Raw genomic sequence first — 17,840 nt, 5'->3', positions numbered from 1 at the left:
TGGTTTTTATACAGTAGTTAACATGTTAATGCATGCGCATGAATGGGAAATGATCCATACTTACAGTATGCACCGAGCAAAAGCAGAGCATCTGTGAACAACATGAAAGTTTATGAGGGGTTTCCCAAGAGGATTGAGTTCCTGCAGCACAGCGGTGGAGCGACTTCTGTCGTCAAACACCATGAATTTTGAATGGCACATGCAAAAAAAGTAACATTACTCTATGGCCTTATTCAACGCTTGAAGCATTTATCAATATCTGCCGGCAATATTCCAATTATTACTTCTCTTCTTGTAATTCCAGAAGCACTTCCTGTCTAAAACTGTATTTAAGAGCTCTTAGGGATAACATCTGAGAACCAAGAACCTACATAAATTACTGAAGGACGTGTGCATTAGTTTGTGGTCTGTGACCCTTTTTGTCATTGCCCTTTCAAAAATGTATATTTATTCAATTTTCTAAATTACAGTGGAGTGCACTAATCACAGTGTGGACAGTTCAAGCCTTTCTAGTCCATTTACTAAATCTAGTCGGAGTTTAAACACTCTAGAATAGTCATTTTCTCCCAGTTGATCAGTTTGAAATGTCCCAGAAGTGCCAAAGGGAGGACATATTTTGGAGACCAAACTAAGGTGAGCATGTCCCTGGGTGTTTTCCTTTTCCTGTAATGTGTTATATTGGCTATATAAGCAAAAGCTAAAAACACAAACACACCTGCCTGTAACGCCTTTGTTTGCTTCCGTAACATAGTGACATTACTATGTAACACTTGTGCTTCTATTGGCTGGCTGACCCATTGTATGTGATAAGCTAAGGGGTGGGACATCTTTAAGCGGTTGACCAATCACAACACAGCCGGCCAGCTGACCAATCAGAGAAGACTGGGCTCTGGTTTCAGACAGAGGGTGAAAAGAGGTTCTGCAGCACAGGCAGTATGAGAAAAATAAAGAGCTTTCTGAAAATTAACGCATGGAGACATGTTATTTACTTCCAGGCATCTAACCAAGCGGAAAAATTGAGATATGCAAAAATGCCTACTCATTCCAAGGTTTTGTACTTATTTCTGCAGCACTCCATAAACAGCCTCAGTGAAAGGAACAGGCTGCTCCTTGTGCCGAGCGCAGAATGAAAACAGATTGTGGCTGCGATTGACCAACATCTCTATTAAAACTAAATTAGTTTGGTTGGCTGTATTATCAGATCAACCTGTCAGTGTTCATTTGTCTCCAGATCTCTAGGCCAAGATTGCTAATACAATATTAGTTTGTATGGAAAAACAGGTTGTACCTTTGTGTTATTGTGCTTATCCACTGAATTACCATCCTTCTCTTTCTTCTTCTCACGCTCCTTCTGTGAAGAAAGGAGAACGAGGTGGTGTAAGACGTTGGCAAATATGAAACCGCAGCAGAAACCAGGCTAAATATTATTTAATTATGTATTTAAAGGTCCCATGTCATGGCCATTTCTACTGATCATAATTCCATTGTTGAGGTATACTTGAATACATTTACATTGTGCAATTTTCCAAACTCACATTGGTTTCTCATACAGCATCTCTGTATAGTATGTGTATTATGTGTAAACGGCTTGTTGGAGCTCCTGCCCCCCCCCCCCCCCCTCCCTGTGAGCCCAGTGGCCATCTGCGAGACAGCAAGACACAGCCCGAAACCAGCCCAAGCACACACAGACTCACAGCCTCGCCGCGTCCCGCCGTCTCAGGCGGCGAAATCGGCCGAGCTGCTGCTGAGAAAAGATTGAGTGTGTGTGTGTCGGCTCCGCGGACGTTACATTACGTCACTATACCCAAATACGTCACTGTACCCAGGAAGAAAAAGAGAAATGTCCAACGAGGCGTTCTGGGGCACCATAGACAGGTCTTTTCTGTGTTAGAGTTTTACTTGCTACAGGTTGTGCTTTGAGGGTTTGTGACTCTGCAGACCATTTACATGCATAAAAAGCTACATAACACACAAGGGGACGGGTAATAACCAGAAAAGCATGACATGGGACCTTTAAGTAATTAACAGCAAGATAACTCCAGAACATATATCTTATTAACTGTTTCTCTGACTCCTGCAATACTATAATATACTGCTTAAGCATTCCAAAAATGGCTGTTTTCTTCATTAAATAGCAATTCAACAACTATTAGAATTTTCTTAGGGAGGAATCATGAGGCCTAATGGAAGTGATTTGTTGTTCCGAATAGCAGGTTGAAAACAATTAGGTCTCTTTCTTTAATGTGATTTTAATGAACTCACAATGCAGATTTAATGTGCAGACATTATAAGCGTAGCGATGGACAGTTGATGGAGTGTTTTCAGGTTAATGGTGCTGTCTTGTTTTGTTTTATGTAAATGAGAAGGTGCTGCTGATGCCAGCATTAGCTAATGACTGTCAGGGTGCCAAAGAGAAATGCTTTAGCTTGGTGTGTGAAGCCTACAATCTAGCCATTATAGTAACAACCACAGTCTGTTTCTCTCTGCGTCTCTACTCTCGATGCAATTAATCGACTGGCTGATTATGTGCGTGGTTATTTGTGTTGTTAACTAACAACTCATCTATATTTACAATTATGTAAATCAGCATCAACAGAGGACATATTATGCACATTTTCAGGTTCATATTAGTATTTAGTGTCTCTACTGTGGCATGTTCACATTCTTTAATGTTCAAAGAGCTCTTTATTTGTCTCATACTGCCTGTGTTGCAGCACCGCTTTTCACCCTCTGTCTGAAACCAGAGCCCAGTCTGCTCTGATTGGTTAGCTGGCCGGCTTTGTTGTGATTGGTTAACCGCTTAGAGATGTGTTGAAAAAACATTTTTGAAAGAATGGGTCGTTCTTAAGAGCTCACTGCAATTGAACTTGGTTCTGTAATAGGATGCCACCGTTGCAACAAATTAGTTTGTGAAATGTCTTCTCTGCTAGATATTCCAAATATGTTTAGGAACCACAGCAACTCAGCCACAAAGTGGCAGACCACGTAAAGTTACAGAGCGGGGTCGCCGAGTGCTGAGGCGCATAGCGCGTAAAAGTGGCCAAAGCTCTGCTGACTCAATAACTGCAGAGTTCCAAACTAGCCCTGGCATTAATATCAGCACTAAAACTGTGCAGGGAGCTTCATGGCATGGGTTTACATGGCCGAGCAGCTGCATGCAAGCCTTACATCACCGAGCACAATGTCAAGCGTCAGATGGAGTCGTGTAAAGCCGCCTCTGGACTCTGTAGCAGTGGAAACGTGTTCTGTGGAGTGACCAATTACGCTTCTCTATCTGGCAGTCTGATGGACCAGTCTGGGTTTGGCGAATGCCAGGAGAACGTTACCTGCCTGACTGCATTGTGCCAACTGTAAAGTTTGGTGGAGGAGGGATAATCCTATGGATTGTTTTTCTGGGGTTGGCCTAGGCCCCTGAGTTCCAGTGAAGGAGATTCTTAATGCTTTATCTTACCAAGTCATTTTGGACAATTCTATGCTTCCAACTTTGTAGAAACAGTTTGAGGAAGAAGGCCCTTTTCTGTTCCAGCATGACTGTGAGTGCATACAGCGAGGTCCAGAAAGGCATGGTTGGATGAGTTTGGTGTGGAAGAACTGGACTGGCCTGCACAAAGCCCTGGCCCCCACCCCATGAACACCTTTGGAATGAACTATGGATATTGCTAACCAGGCCCTCTTGTCCAACATCAGTGTCTGACCTCACAAATGCTCTTCTGGATGAATGGGCAAAAACAGACATGCTCCAAAATCTTGTAGAAAGCTTTCCCAAAAGAGTGGAAGCTGTTATAGGGGGGACCAACTTAATATTAATGCCTAAGAATTTGGAATGGGGTGTCATAAAAGCTCCTGTAGGTGGCCCAATACTTTTGTCCATATAGTGTGATACAGTATAACACACAGGAATCGGAAAACCCCACAAACCTAAAGCAATAAATGGGCCTAGTTGAAAGCGAATACGATAGTATACACTATTTAACGGCTTTATGAAAGGGATAAGGAAGCAACAGTTGCTACTTTTACATAAGTACATGATTAAATATGCTGGCCCTTATATTCTGGCTGCACTTTTGTTGACATATCAACCTGCAAGATTAAGGATGATATCATTAAGGCTCTGACAGGGATCAAGTCTCTTGGTCTATTAACTTTGATCTAATGAGACTAGCATTGGTACATTTACTCCAGCAGCATTAGCATGCAATCATACTTCTGACCATCACTTCCAAAACACAACTAATTACAGAAAGGACTAATGCTATCACAGTTATGAATGTAGTTATTGAACATAGATATTGTATGCTGATGATGTGGTGCTGATCATGACCCTCTGCCCACACTGGGGGCGTTAGCAATCAAGTGGAACCTATTATGCTTTTTGAATTTTACATATTGTATGATGTAAATTAGCCAATAAAAGTATCACAGGCAAAAATATTTATAGGCCGAGTAGTCAAACAAACCGCAATGGACTTACTAGCAGACTGTTGTGACCTTTTACTATGCCCCACAAAAGTGAAAAAGCACAGGATGACAACATCACAATATATCTTGCATTAGAACACAACCACAGCACAGAAGAGAAGGGAAGGGTTCACCTCCTGTCTGCTCCTGTCAGCCTGGGAAGACGGTAAGCTGGAGGGTGGAGCGGCTTCAGAGGACTTCACCTGGAAGACAGAGAATTTTAGACAGAGGGTTAGTGTGAGGCTGACAAGTGAGCGGCCCGACCAAGTAAGGAGGCAGAGGCAGAACGTCCTGATACAACCCGGTGTGGGAATTTATTCATCATTGGTACATGGTTGACAACATCAATATCCCCATATGACTGTCTCCAACACTATCCCTCTCCTCAATGAGCCCAACATGCCACCCTTTATAGGCCCATCAATTGGACCGTACGATCAAAAGGGGTGGCATGTGCAGAGATGGTTAGCTCAGATAAGGAAACCAGTTAAATAACAATAAACATTTAGTTGAGAATAACAAACATCCATTAATTAAATTATACCTAATTAATGTATGAAAAGAAAAATATTATAAACCAACAAGATCAATGTACATGATGTAAAACCACCCCTGCCTCCATCCTGCTCTTTTAACCCCATCCGGAACGATAAAAGAGGGTTCGTCGTTTCCCCGGGGACTCTTTACGGTGACGGAACTTGGGACCGGAGACGGGAGAACAGGTGGAGGTGAATAGTGATGGCGAGATTAAGCCTTATGAAGCTTTGAAGCTTTCCAGCCAATTGGTTCGCAAAAGGGTTCATCTCATGAGGCTTCATCATGGGCTTCGTTTGAACACAAACCCTCTGTTGGTCAAAGTGTGTAAAACAGGCAGATTGGAAATCTCAACAGTGTGCTCTATCTCATACTGAGTTCCCAATGAGTAAAGCCTTAGAATAACTAAACAACGAACATTAAATCATATTTTCATGTTAACAATATTGTATTTATTCCAGTTGAATGATTATGATTGAAAAGCCTAAGGAGGCTGGTAAACATTGCAAAAGAGGGATTTGTATTCCTTAATAATATTCATAAACGTAACCATGTTGTAGCCTGAGAAAGGCTAAACCATATCAAAGAATACATTTATTAACTACATTATCTAATTTAGCAGTATAGCTTTTATAAACAACAAAAAAGACGTATTGTTCAGTTGTTGAACCAGGGACCCTGCGGTCGTGAGTCAACTGCTTTCCAGCTGAGCCACAACACACGCACTGAATCTGCCTGAAAACACTGCACCATATTTATTCCTGTATTTATTCATTCATGTTTTTATTCCTACATTTATTTATGCTTGTATCCATTTATACTTATGACATGTTCCGACCACTCTATAAGTGAGGGTCTGAGCTCTTTTAATTCCATCGTGTCACCAGCGGGCCCGGGTACAGGAGGGGTAATATGGTTCTTATTATACATCCATGGGTATTATGAGCGTTGTGGTTCAACGGTTCAACCGATCTGAATCGCTTCCTGAAGCAGTCACGTGGTATCGACTGGCAGCGAGGCTTCGTTTGTCATTGGTGACTGGCTCAAAACGATACAAGCCTCGATACATGCTTCACAAAAAGCTTCGGGGATTACTCGACACACGCTCCGAAGCCTCGGCGCAATACGTAACATCACTAGACGTGAGTGTTATGATGTTAACTACTGCAGGGATGTTATGACAAATTGATAACCGAAATGTATATTGCTTAGTCTAAACATCTAATGAATTACTAGAAACGCTAATCACACTTTGTACACCCATAGGTTGGCGTGCCAATCCAGCCCCCGACATTAAGGATGAATGTGTTCTCATACTGATGTCAACCATTCAATAAACGGGTTTGAACGCCACACAAGCTCTTGTCCTCTTATAAATAAAATGCTTCCTGTGCAATGTTTTACCGTGGAGCAACTGATGAATATACTTCGCCAATAGTTAAGCTATATAATACGTAACGGAGACCGAGATCTACGGCCCCAGAGATCACCTCCGTTACAGTTAGACACAGACAGGAGAGGAAAGGGAGAAGAAGAAATAAACACAGACGGAACAAGGAGAAGACAGGGGAAAGAGAAGCAGAGTTAATTAGACGGAAGGGAGTCTTTTCCCTTCCACAGCAGAGTGCTCTTCGCTTCAATGAATGCCGCAAGTCAAGGTTATGTTCAGCCTCAAAGCTGAACAGAATGAATTGTGTCAAGATAGGTCGCACACACACGCACCCACACAAAAATATAGTGTGTAGGGATGACCTCCATTAACCTGCCATTGACCTGTGAGACAGACTGCTCAAACTCTGCAGTCTACAAACACCAGCTGGTTTTTGTTTTTTTAAAAGGCTTTTTTATTTCCCAGCTCATCAAAGGGTATTGAAGAGAGGAAAACATGGATGAAACCGAAATGTAGAACAAAAACATAAAGCCAGGGCACTGTCGCATGTGATCAAACAAAACCCACACAGTCCTGACAGAGCAGATTAGTTGTTAAATGCTTAAATCCTAAATATCAAAAGCTGTTTCCTCAAATCTTTGACATGATGGCTGCTTATTTAGTCATGCGTAATTAATGTTATGGAGAAAAGTTGCAATAGACATATTTTTCTGCTTTAAACATCATTATCAAGTAAATGCTGTGGCTGTACAATAACAGGTTCTCTCAACTGTAACCGTGCAATTCTGTGTCAGTTGGTAAGATCTTTAGTTTGCGTTCAGCAGTTACAGCAACATGTTCAGTAATTTGGATCCACCTGATAAATGTAGGCCAGATGTTTTATATATTTTGGCACTGATTTTGGTCTCCATCGCATTTTCCGTCACAGAGTAAGATCTCCAGAAATTGGATAATGCTTTTGTTCCCTTGTAGGTGTGAGAACAATCCCCTTTTAACAAAAGTTATCAATTTAAGTTCATGCAAAAATATAACCAGTAGCGGAAATAGTTGTGGTGGAACAACCAAAGTAATCTTGGAAAAATGCAGTGTGTCTTTATTAAGAAAAAGAGATAAAAGCTGTATCTCCACCCTGTCATCATTGGCAACGTAAGATCGCTGACTAATATTGACAAGCTAATGGCATTAGCTAGGACTCCGACGGAATATCTGAAGTGTAGTTTAAAGGTGGGGTAGGTCATTTTGGAGAAACCAGCTCGAGTGCGCTAGAATTTGAAAATACACAACCGGAACAAATCTGCCACTTCCTTACAGAGCCCCTCCTCCAACACACACGAACGCACAGTTATTTTAGCCGGGCCGGCTAAAATAACTGGTCGTGCTTTTTACAGTACTACGGCTTCCACAGATGACATTTTTGTATGTATTTATTGACAAAGCATTTAATATATGCATTGCTATCGGGATGTTAAGAGCATTCCATGGAATATAACAAAAAGTGTTTCTGAAATAAATTACATACCCCACCTTTAATGTTCTTTAGGCTGCAGCAGGATATATCCAACAACAGTGTTTCTATCGATGGAAAGCTTGGGCAACGTTTCCATCAACGTTTCCATCTACGAGGTTTTCTTTTATGGCTTCCAGACTTTTGGGCCAACAAGGATTGCATCGAGAGCATCACCAAATCTTCACCATAAGCCTGAGTCTTCAGAGAGTCTGTGCTGTGGAGGACGTCCTGCCTCGTTCCTGTGCTTAAGACGCTCTTTCCAGTGGCTACAAGGACTTTTATTGAGCATTTTTACTTCAACTTATGTTTAATTAAATATGTATGTATTTTGTTCTAATATGGTGCAACTGTTAGGAAATTTCATGTGCTCCTTGGATTAATGAAGTATTTTGATTGATTGATTGGTTTGGTGTTGGTAGTTTCTAGGCCCTGAGGAAACAGAAAGTGATCTTGTTGTCGATGCAACAGCTCCCCAAATACACCTTGAAAAGGCTCGGACGGTAAAGTTGAAATGTTGTCGGTCGTTCATTTACACCTATAATCACAGGTGTTATTGCTGCTTGAGTGCAGCAAAAACAAGTTGGGAGCAAAAAATATTATGTACTTGGTAGGAAACAGTGAGATACAGCTGTGTATGGGCAACATCTTCATTCATTTGTGTCGCCGCACATACTGGCGGGATGCAAGACTGCCAGGGGAGATACAGATGGCATCATGACAAGGTCTGAAGAGTATTGGCTGAGATCTTGGAGCAGGAGAGACAGAAAAAGGGTCAGACCTAAGTTGGACCAGCTTTCAGTTCACCAGAGCAGAGGAGAAGCCAGCTTCTTGTAGGAAGTCAAGAGCTTCCTGCAGGCGGGACCATCTTGAGAGGTAAGGGTGGAACTTGGAGGAAATTACATTTTCCCCATGTCCTCCACACACCCCTGTGGCCTGACATGGTCATATGGTCTGAGGAGGTAAAGAGGATCATCCTGATTGCAAAGAGGCCTCTGAGAGGAAAGCCCCTGTTTGATGTATTTATCAGGAGGCGCGATTGGGTCCACCTGATAAGAATCCAATATTCTCTACATTTTAGATGTTTATTTTAGAGAAATAAATCTGCCTCTTTAGCTGCTGATTAAGTATCACAACCCTAACCATGTCTGCGGGTTGGTGCTGAGCAGGTTGTTTGTGTGGCTGTTTGGAGCATTTTTCGCTGAATGAGATGTCTGCGGCAGCAGAAAACGATGCTATGAATGCAATGGAAATGAACCAAAACAATTCAGTTTTGGGCCAAATGGATACATAATGAATCCCTACCTAACCCTCATACTCATTATACAGCTCTGTAGCATAGGGAGGCTGCCAGTTCAGGAGATCTGTAGGTTAACAACTCATTGTGACACTATTCACATTGCTATTGTGATTATATCAATATTAGCAGCTGTAAGATTTAAAACCTAATTGTTACGATTCTCACAACTGCATTCAGTTTTTGCCTACTTTTTGACGAGCTGTATCCATCCTTTTGATCGCTTTCATATATTTTGATCAGTTTATATGAAAATGATTGATTACTGTAGCTTCAAAACTATGTCTGTACAGCAATCCCCTGGTATCAGATGTAAGACAGTCGGTCTCAATATGCATTTTTCCACTGACAGCTATTATTAAAGTAGCAGATGGACTGGGCCACAAAGCGATGGAGAGGGACGGATGGAGGCAGCGGGGAGATACAAAAAGGAAAAAGTCAAGAGAACATCATTCCAAATATCACATTTGCATGCATTTCATGTTCAGAAGACTTATGAGAATTCAAGCCGAGTAAGTATTGTTTTTCTTCGATGGCGAAAAGCTCAGCTTATGCCTTCTACAGCTCGTTGCACACCAATCTATTATGAAAGCAGGCCATCATCCAAAAATGAACACACTCTTTGTACAACCACTATTGCCATTTTCAATCCTTCTTCAAAATCCATATCAATCCAATCTAAAAAATATACCGTTAGCTGCTTTGGCACAGGACTTAAATCTTTCCAGTTCGTAACAAGACTTGTCAGTTAACACATTGATCTAAACAGTTCTAACCTTTTATCATTTGCTTGTTTATGCCCTGCCATCTGGCTGTTTGCTGCCTTTCTTTCATGCATACAGCTACCTCCCTCTAGATGTGTTCCTTGTCTATGCTTACTGCCTCTCCAAACAGCAGCTGAACGGATCGATGAAGCCGGAAATAGTGAAAGAAGTCAGGTCATAAAATAAGGATAAATATATGTATTTGTCGTCTATTATTGGGGAGAAAATACTACACTGGGTGTTTAGGTCACACAAAACTTGGATGTATGATGAGAACTGGATACAGTGTTAGAGGCGAGGCCCCATTCAATCCTTATGAAAGTTGTTAAATGGCGCATGAAGCCAATATGACCTGACTCTTCAGAACAAAAAATACCCGGATTGTTCCTGGATATTCTGGCGAACTTCCACATCCATTGGGCCTATAGAGTATGCGCACTTTTGTTTTCTGTAAGCCCCGCCGCCCACACAATAAATCTGGTTCGGTTACCGTTCAGTGAAATGAATGGAGGTGAGGAAAGAAGCATGGGTTTGGCTATTAGCGTAACTTTTAACTTAATGGTTTAAAATAAGGGTGATTTGAGTGTTTAGACCAGGGGTCGGCAACCCACGGCCCTTGGGCCGCATGCGGCCCTTCAGCCCCTCTGCAGTGGCTCCCTGTAGCTTTGCATTTTTATTTATTTATTATTATTAATTTATTATTTTCTCTTTTTTTTTCTTTCAAAGGCAGGGGTAGACATTAAGGGTAAAATGCCACTGGCCCTCCGGGCCGGTGGAATTGTATTATCGCTGGCCCCACCATTGTAACCACTGGCCCGGAGGATTCGTCCAAAAAAAACGACTAATAATGAAGGAAATGAACACATTTGTTGCAATAGTAATTTATGCACTAACTACATTACTACTTGTAATACAACATTTGTATAATCAGTTCTTCCTCATTTCCCTCAATTGTTCATATTTGGTTGATTAAAATAACGATATTGTGGTCATTGTTAAAAAATGTCTGCTATTATTATGAGTATTATTATTTGTATAATGCACTTTCTGCCTTCCTATCATCAGGAGTTAGAAATGTAATGGCTATGTAGTAGATTAGATTAGATTAGAACCTTCATTATCCTAAACTGCTGGGACATTTCCCTATAGCCAATACCTTCATATTGTCTACTCTTCACTTACTTTTCAGCATAGGTCGGCATTGATGTACAGAGCCGACTAAAGAAGACCTTGTTTATATTGGCATCATATTGAGAGGTGCAGCCAGTGACGCGTCATAAAACCAGGAATTAAGCTGCTGGTTCCCTCGACAAAATGCAATGGGATTTCTCCTCACGGTTTTGGAAAATAGCTGGAAATAAGGTATGTGGAAAACAAACCCGTTTGATAAATGCACGTTTTGTTCAGCCGGATAATCTCCGCATGTCTACCCTACTTTTATAATTTTCGAATCATAAAATCTAATTTCGGAAATTAATTTAAGATTATAAAAAGGGTTTTAGGACGCGTCTCTGCACCACTAGAAGCCAACTCCATCGATCAAGCCGGCTGAAACTTTCTCTCCCTCTTCTTCTCATGCTCCCTGTCACTCTCCTTTAACTCCTCCGGTGACTTTCTTTTATGTGAAGATTGTTTTTTTGCCCGGCGCTTGGCCGGTTACCGCTGGTATCAAAAACATATTTGGCGAATGGTTAAGTGGCGCGACATTCTGTAGTGAAGGAGCGCGCTCCCACTCACGGGAGCCTGCTCGCGCTGCGCTCCGCAGCAAACAGCTGTTTGCTTTTCACCCAACAAAGACAACACGAAACGCTATGTTGTAGCGTTAATAAATGAAACAATTTAACTAAATTGCTAGTCAAAATACCAATACCACAGGATCATTTTTTTAAAGCAATATTTTTAGTGGCCCGAGCGGGCAAGTGGAAAGTACGTTATGCTGGCCCGGGGTGTCTAAATAGTGCTTCCGGGCCAGCGGGCCATTTATAATGTCGAGCCCTGAAAGGGTACACCTCTTATTTTGGAGATCGAGGTGATACTGTGACACTGAAATAAAAAAAAGTGTTTAATATTTAGTCCACTAAAATATGCGTCACACCCCGGCGCCTGCCTTCTGCAGGTGGCTCATCTCGTGTTTCCGATCCCCGCGGTAAACTAAACCATGGATAAATCCAAAAAAAGAAAAGTCTCTGACTTTCTCTTCTAACGATACAGGCTTACCTGTATTCTTGATATGTGGCGAGAAATTAGCGACCAACAAAAAATGTAATGTTGAAAGACATTTCCGCAGCAAACACGAAGCATTTGCTGAAAAGTACCCAGCAGGCGATGCAAGAAAAAGAGCGATTTCAGAACTGGTGCGGAAAGCTGAGCAGAGCAAACATACTTTCAAGAAGTGGATTAAGTCTCCAAACTCAACTACTGCTGCTAGTTTTGTGGCTGCTCAGGAGATAGTAAGGCGCGGAAAGCCGTTCACAGATGGAGAGTACATGAAAGAATCATTCATCAAAATATCAGAACATCCATCCTCGGACTTCAAAAACAAACGAGAAATTGTTCAGAAAATTAGAGATATGCCTATCTCTGCAAAGACCGCCAAGGACAGGACCCTTAAGATGGGAGAAAATATCACCAGTCAACAAATAGACGACATTAATGCAGCTCCAGCATTTTCAATCGCCTGTGATGAGTCAAGTGATGTAAACGATATTGAACAGACAGCGCTGTTATGCAGATATGTGAACTCTGATGGGCCACAGGAAGAAATCATTGAGTTAATACCGCTAAAATGCCAAACACGGGGGGAGGACATTTGTAAGGCTGTAATGAATTGTTTACAAGCCAAAGGAATAAACACCACCCACATGGTGTCAGTGGCTACTGATGGGGCACCTAGTATGAGAGGAACACAGAAGGGGTTTGTGACTTTACTTCAGAAGTTGCTGGGTCTAGAGCTGCTGACGTTTCACTGCATCCTGCACCAAGAAGCACTGTGTGCTCAAACATTTCCCCCCGAATGCAAGGAGGTGTTCGACCTTGTCATTCAGATATTGAACATAATAATGGCAAAAGGGTTAAACCACCAACAGTTCTGTTCATTATTAGATGAAGTCGACAGTGCATATTCAGATCTCCTGCTGCACAACAAAGTCCGGTGGCTGTCCAGGGGAGAGGTGCTGAAACAGTCTGCTGCTTGTCTAGATCACGTGAAAACTTTCCTGGAAAGCAAGGGCTTCACTTATCCAGAATGGAACACCCAGATTGGCTGGAAAAGTTGCACTTCATGGTGGATATGACAGGTCACCTTAACATGCTGAACAAAAGTCTCCAGCGGAAAGGAAGCACGGCCCTTCAGATGCTGGAGGATGTTTTGGTGTTTGAGCCCAAGAAAACAATGTTTGCCAGAGATGTGCAGAAAGATACATTCTCTCACTTCCCCTCCCTGAGAGAGTTCAAAGAAGCACACAACCACATAAATTGTGAGTACTTACAGCGAGCGATCATCGCAATGCAGACGGCATTTGGGCAAAGATTCAGTGAGTTCAGAAAGGAAAAAAACACATTATCCTTCCTCGTCACACCCCTGGACATCGACCCATCCTTGCTGAACATGTCACCATTCACAGGAGTAAGTCTACCCGATCTTGAAATGGAACTGGCCGACATAGCTGATAAAGAATTATGGGTGTCCAAGTTCAAAAGCGTGACAGCTGATCTCGAAGATGTCGCCCGTCAGAAGGCTATTCTCGCTCTGGAGCACAAATGGAGCGATTTGGAAATCCTCCCCGAACCCGACAAACTTGTGTTTGAGACATGGAATGCCATTCCCGACACTTATATAAACATGAAGAAGAATGCATTTTGAGTCCTGTCCATCTTTGGATCCACATACTTATGCGAGCAGATTTTCTCCAGCATGAAGAACTACATAAAATCCAAATATCGCTCACGCCTCACAGATGACAGACTGCAGTCCTGTGTGAAGATCAGTCACATCTTACAGCCCTGATATAGAGAAGCTCAGCAGTGATGTTCAGAAACAGAAATGACATTAAACAGGTGAGAACACTATCATTTATTAGGCTATTATTTTTGCAAAAAAACATTTTAGAAACAGAGCTAATGTAGTTGTGTTTTATGTTCAGGATTGATCGTGGATTGCTGTACGTGGCTGAGGAAAAAACAGAAGAGGATGACAACAAACTGAGATGGACTGAAGTCATAATTATATACAAACTGGCCTCTGTTTATGTTTACTCTTTTTAAAGCTATTAGGCTGCAGCTATATGTTTTATTCATTTCAAAGTGGGCTACTTTTTATTTTATTACATTTTCCACAAATAAGGGAAGGACTCAAATAGACCTGCACGGTTCTGTGTTTTATTTCAAAGTAGGTCAACTCATGCCATTGTTTTTCTCCTCTTTATAAGAGTTTGAGGTTTTCCTTTGTTGTAACAGGTAAAAAAAGCAATAAAATGTCAACAATTTCGTTGTGTTTTATTATTTCATAAATGCATCAAACTATAGTTATTTTACAGTGGGTGACAAAGAAATTGGAAATGAAAAAGAATAAAAATTAAAAGGAACTATAGATACATATTCATAAGCTTTTGAATAAATTCCAATCCCTCTGTATATATATAGTATAACTATATATAAAACGTTATACACTGTTATCTTGGTTTTAAGGGTAAATTAGGTTTTGCGGCTCCAGATACATTTTATTTCGTGGCCGAGGGGCCAAAAAGGCTCTTTTGATAGTAAAGGTTGCTGACCCCTGGTTTAGACCATGAAGTTAAAAACCTAAACAAAAAGATCTGCTAATATCCCAAATTAAGTCAATGGGAAACAAAGTATTTTTGGGCCACTGTTTGGCCCCCTACATATTTGCTTCAATGATCTGAGCACTTCCTAAGGGCTTGCCATATACTGTAATATACCCTCTCATTGGCGTGTTATCTTTATTATTTATACCATTAAATTGTGAAAACAGTTGTCCAGCTCTGTATCATTGAAATGCACAGCAACAGTACTGCTCTTGTACCTTTCGCACTGTCCTGAAAAAGTGTGTTTACCAGACTGCTGACATTTATTGCTGTCAAGAGTTAACTTGCTTTCAGATGGAAGATCTTACCTGCCATTGGCTGGTAAATGTGTTGTGGTCCAGGCTTTTGGGTGTTGGTGTATTCTTGTTGTATTCCAAATTTAGACCTTCTGCCTTTAAAGTGCTCTATGTTGCATTCATACTTCTTTGGTTTGGTGATATTGGTGCAATTGGTCTTTGTTTAAGAGCAACTTCCAGGTTAAAGACACCTGTGAATAAATGTGTAGGAAAATGATGAATACACTAGATTTTCAAAAAATATACAGAAATATACACTACAGTCACGTCTGGCGTCGTTTTTGTAAGACATTTTCACTTCCGCATAAAAAAGCCTCGGCACGTGACCTCCCGCGTGTGACGTAACACGGGGACACAAGGGGGAGAGCGGCCGGTCTAACGTATTAATAAACATGGATCCCAATGCTAGTTTCGACACAGAAGACACGGAAGAAGTTGAACATGAATATTCAAATGCATATGACGGACCACAACCTTATAATTATGAGCCTGCTAGGCGTCCAAGAGACCAGGAGCAGCCAAGGATTAGAAGAAATAACGGCCATCGGAGAGAAATGGAGCTGTGGTGTGAGGAGAACCAGTGGAGAACTGGGCAGCTATCTTGGTGAGTGACCGGCGTTAGCTACAGAATGTTAGCTAACGTCACATCACAACATTGTAAAGTTAGCTATCATATATCAGGCTATAACTAAAGTTGCATTGATAATATAGTAACGTTACAGGCAGGACTGTTGATACTGATCCATAACAGAAACTAATGCGCAAGTACAGTATCAGCCGTATCTCGCGTTACCTAATGCAACTCCACACTACGGTGCTGTGTACCGGAGGGGAGACGCGAGATACGGCTGATACTTGACGATCTGGCGGAGAAAGGTTGTGGAGCCTCCGTTGATATGTCGTTGTAAATGGCTTGATGGAAAGCAGGTGTGTAGTCGGGGAGGGTGCACAGCTGATTGCAGCAGGTGAGTGGAGGTTGAGCCGGGAGCCAGGAGTGACAGCCACCCACACACAAAGTACCGGAGGGGAGAGAGAGAGAGCAGCGAAGGGGGGGGGGAGATAGAAGTAATACGGTTTCCTGATAAAGCTGTGGAGAGTATGTGCTGCAGGGAGGTGGATGCACAACGCACCCAGGAACGAACGCTAGCTCCGGTCCTTTTTACTGTGGACTCGATGTCCTGACAGGCTGGTATTTGTGCAACCTGCACAAACACAATACTGCACCATGATTACAAATGGTGAAATACAATGTAAAACTACCGAAAAATACCAGCTCCTTAAAACACAACCGCTCTACTCAACGCAACTCCACTATACCCGCGGTCAGAGAGCGGAGATGTGTCCCTTGGGTGATGTAATATGACGCGTTTGACTTATGACCTTTAAAAAAAAGCAGTTTTTAAGAGCAGAGCTCAAAATTGCTCCTTTCCCTCTGAATTCCTGCCCTTATGTCTCGCAAAACATATCAAATCCTGCATTCACTTTTTTAAGTGTAATTTTGAAGCAAGTTTAAAGCTAAATGTAGAAAAAATAAAAACCTGCAAGATGCTCTTTAAGGCCTCTTCAGGTTTCCCTCTTCAGTACCCATGCATCTGTAGAAATCATCTGAAGACTTTTATGCTGTATGTCCATACCATTGTTACAAGCAACTTAAAAAGTGAAATAATTAACAGGAAACCACCTCCCTTACTTTCTCACTGCCTTTTCTCTTGCCCTCCTTTGCTCTCTACGACACCTTAGGGTGAAAACTAACACTGACTGTGTTTCTAAGGGCTGAACAGAGGAATGTTTTCTCAATTCTTCATATTCTTTCATTTCAATCCTCCTTCCCCTTTCCTCAGCTGTCTAGGCATTAAACGACTGCTTGCTTCTGTTGCCTGTGGTGGTGAACGCGGCACAGAAGGGATGTGAAATCATGTTCTTTCCCCCTAATTATTCTGTTGATGTCTTTTAAGGTTCCAACCCCTCCCTCTCTTAAATCTTGCTCCTCTTCCGACTTTGATACTGTCGACGCAGCACTAAACTGGCACGGATGGTGAAGATAAAGAGAAAAGAGGCTGGAGGGTAAGGGGGGGGGGGGGGGGGGAGAGAGAGAGAATGATAAAGAGTAGATGGATAACAAGAGTGCGAGCCGGTTGAAGAGGATGAATAGAGGTCGAACAGATGCTGGGAGTTAGAGATAGAGGTGTCTGGCTGTGTGTACACTGATCGTGAAACAGAGCGATGGTTAACATCTTAACCGAGACACTGGGCACCTTTAATGGATCAATGTATACTCTTATAAAGCAGGGGTTCCCAAAGTGGGGGTCGCGAGCCCCGACCCCGAGTGGGGGTCGCGAGATGATTACAAAATAAAAATGTAAAATTAAAAAAATGTAAAATTAAAAAAAAATTGATTAATTTTTTTTATAATTTAAAATATATATATATATATATAATTAATAATAACGTTTGGATAGACATTTTCAGGGGTGGACTAGCCATCTGTATAATGTATAATTCCCCCTTTGACAATCCACTAGCGCAGTGTTTCTCAAACTTTTTCATACCAAGGACCACTTAACCAATAAAAAACACTCATGGACCACCTAACTCCACAAATATCCCAAAACAATAGGCCTGCTTACCCATTCCAACAGTATATAAGAAATTACAGCCTAATAATGACAGTAGTGATGGTGTAGAAAACTGAAGCTAGCACCCCCCCCCCCCTGTCGACAGGGGGTCGCCAGTCTCTGGCACTGTTATTTTGGGGGTCGCGGGCTGAACAATTT

At 41.8% G+C, this 17,840-nt stretch overlaps 1 protein-coding gene across 4 annotated transcripts in view; it reads right to left on the bottom strand.

The window, feature by feature from the left end:
- LOC307045374 (stromal membrane-associated protein 1-like) overlaps window positions 1-17,840 on the bottom strand; it is a 204,905-nt gene that overhangs the window by 83,072 nt on the left and 103,993 nt on the right. For 2 of the 4 annotated variants that reach the window (XM_079691000.1, XM_079690999.1), the window contains exons 5-7: window positions 4,593-4,661; window positions 1,289-1,351; window positions 65-91 (exon numbers count right to left, since the gene is read on the bottom strand). In XM_079691000.1, coding sequence (XP_079547126.1) covers window positions 65-91; window positions 1,289-1,351; window positions 4,593-4,661 — 159 coding nt within the window. The remainder of the gene's footprint in view (window positions 1-64; window positions 92-1,288; window positions 1,352-4,592; window positions 4,662-17,840) is intronic. The other 2 variants (XM_079691001.1, XM_079691002.1) reach the window with 2 other exon arrangements.

This window comes from Notothenia rossii (genome assembly GCF_949606895.1).
Source record: "Notothenia rossii genome assembly, chromosome: 6".
NCBI classification, from domain to species: domain Eukaryota; kingdom Metazoa; phylum Chordata; class Actinopteri; order Perciformes; family Nototheniidae; genus Notothenia; species Notothenia rossii.
The sequence above is the reverse complement of the archived record's forward strand: the minus strand, read 5'-3'. Positions and strand labels throughout refer to the sequence as shown.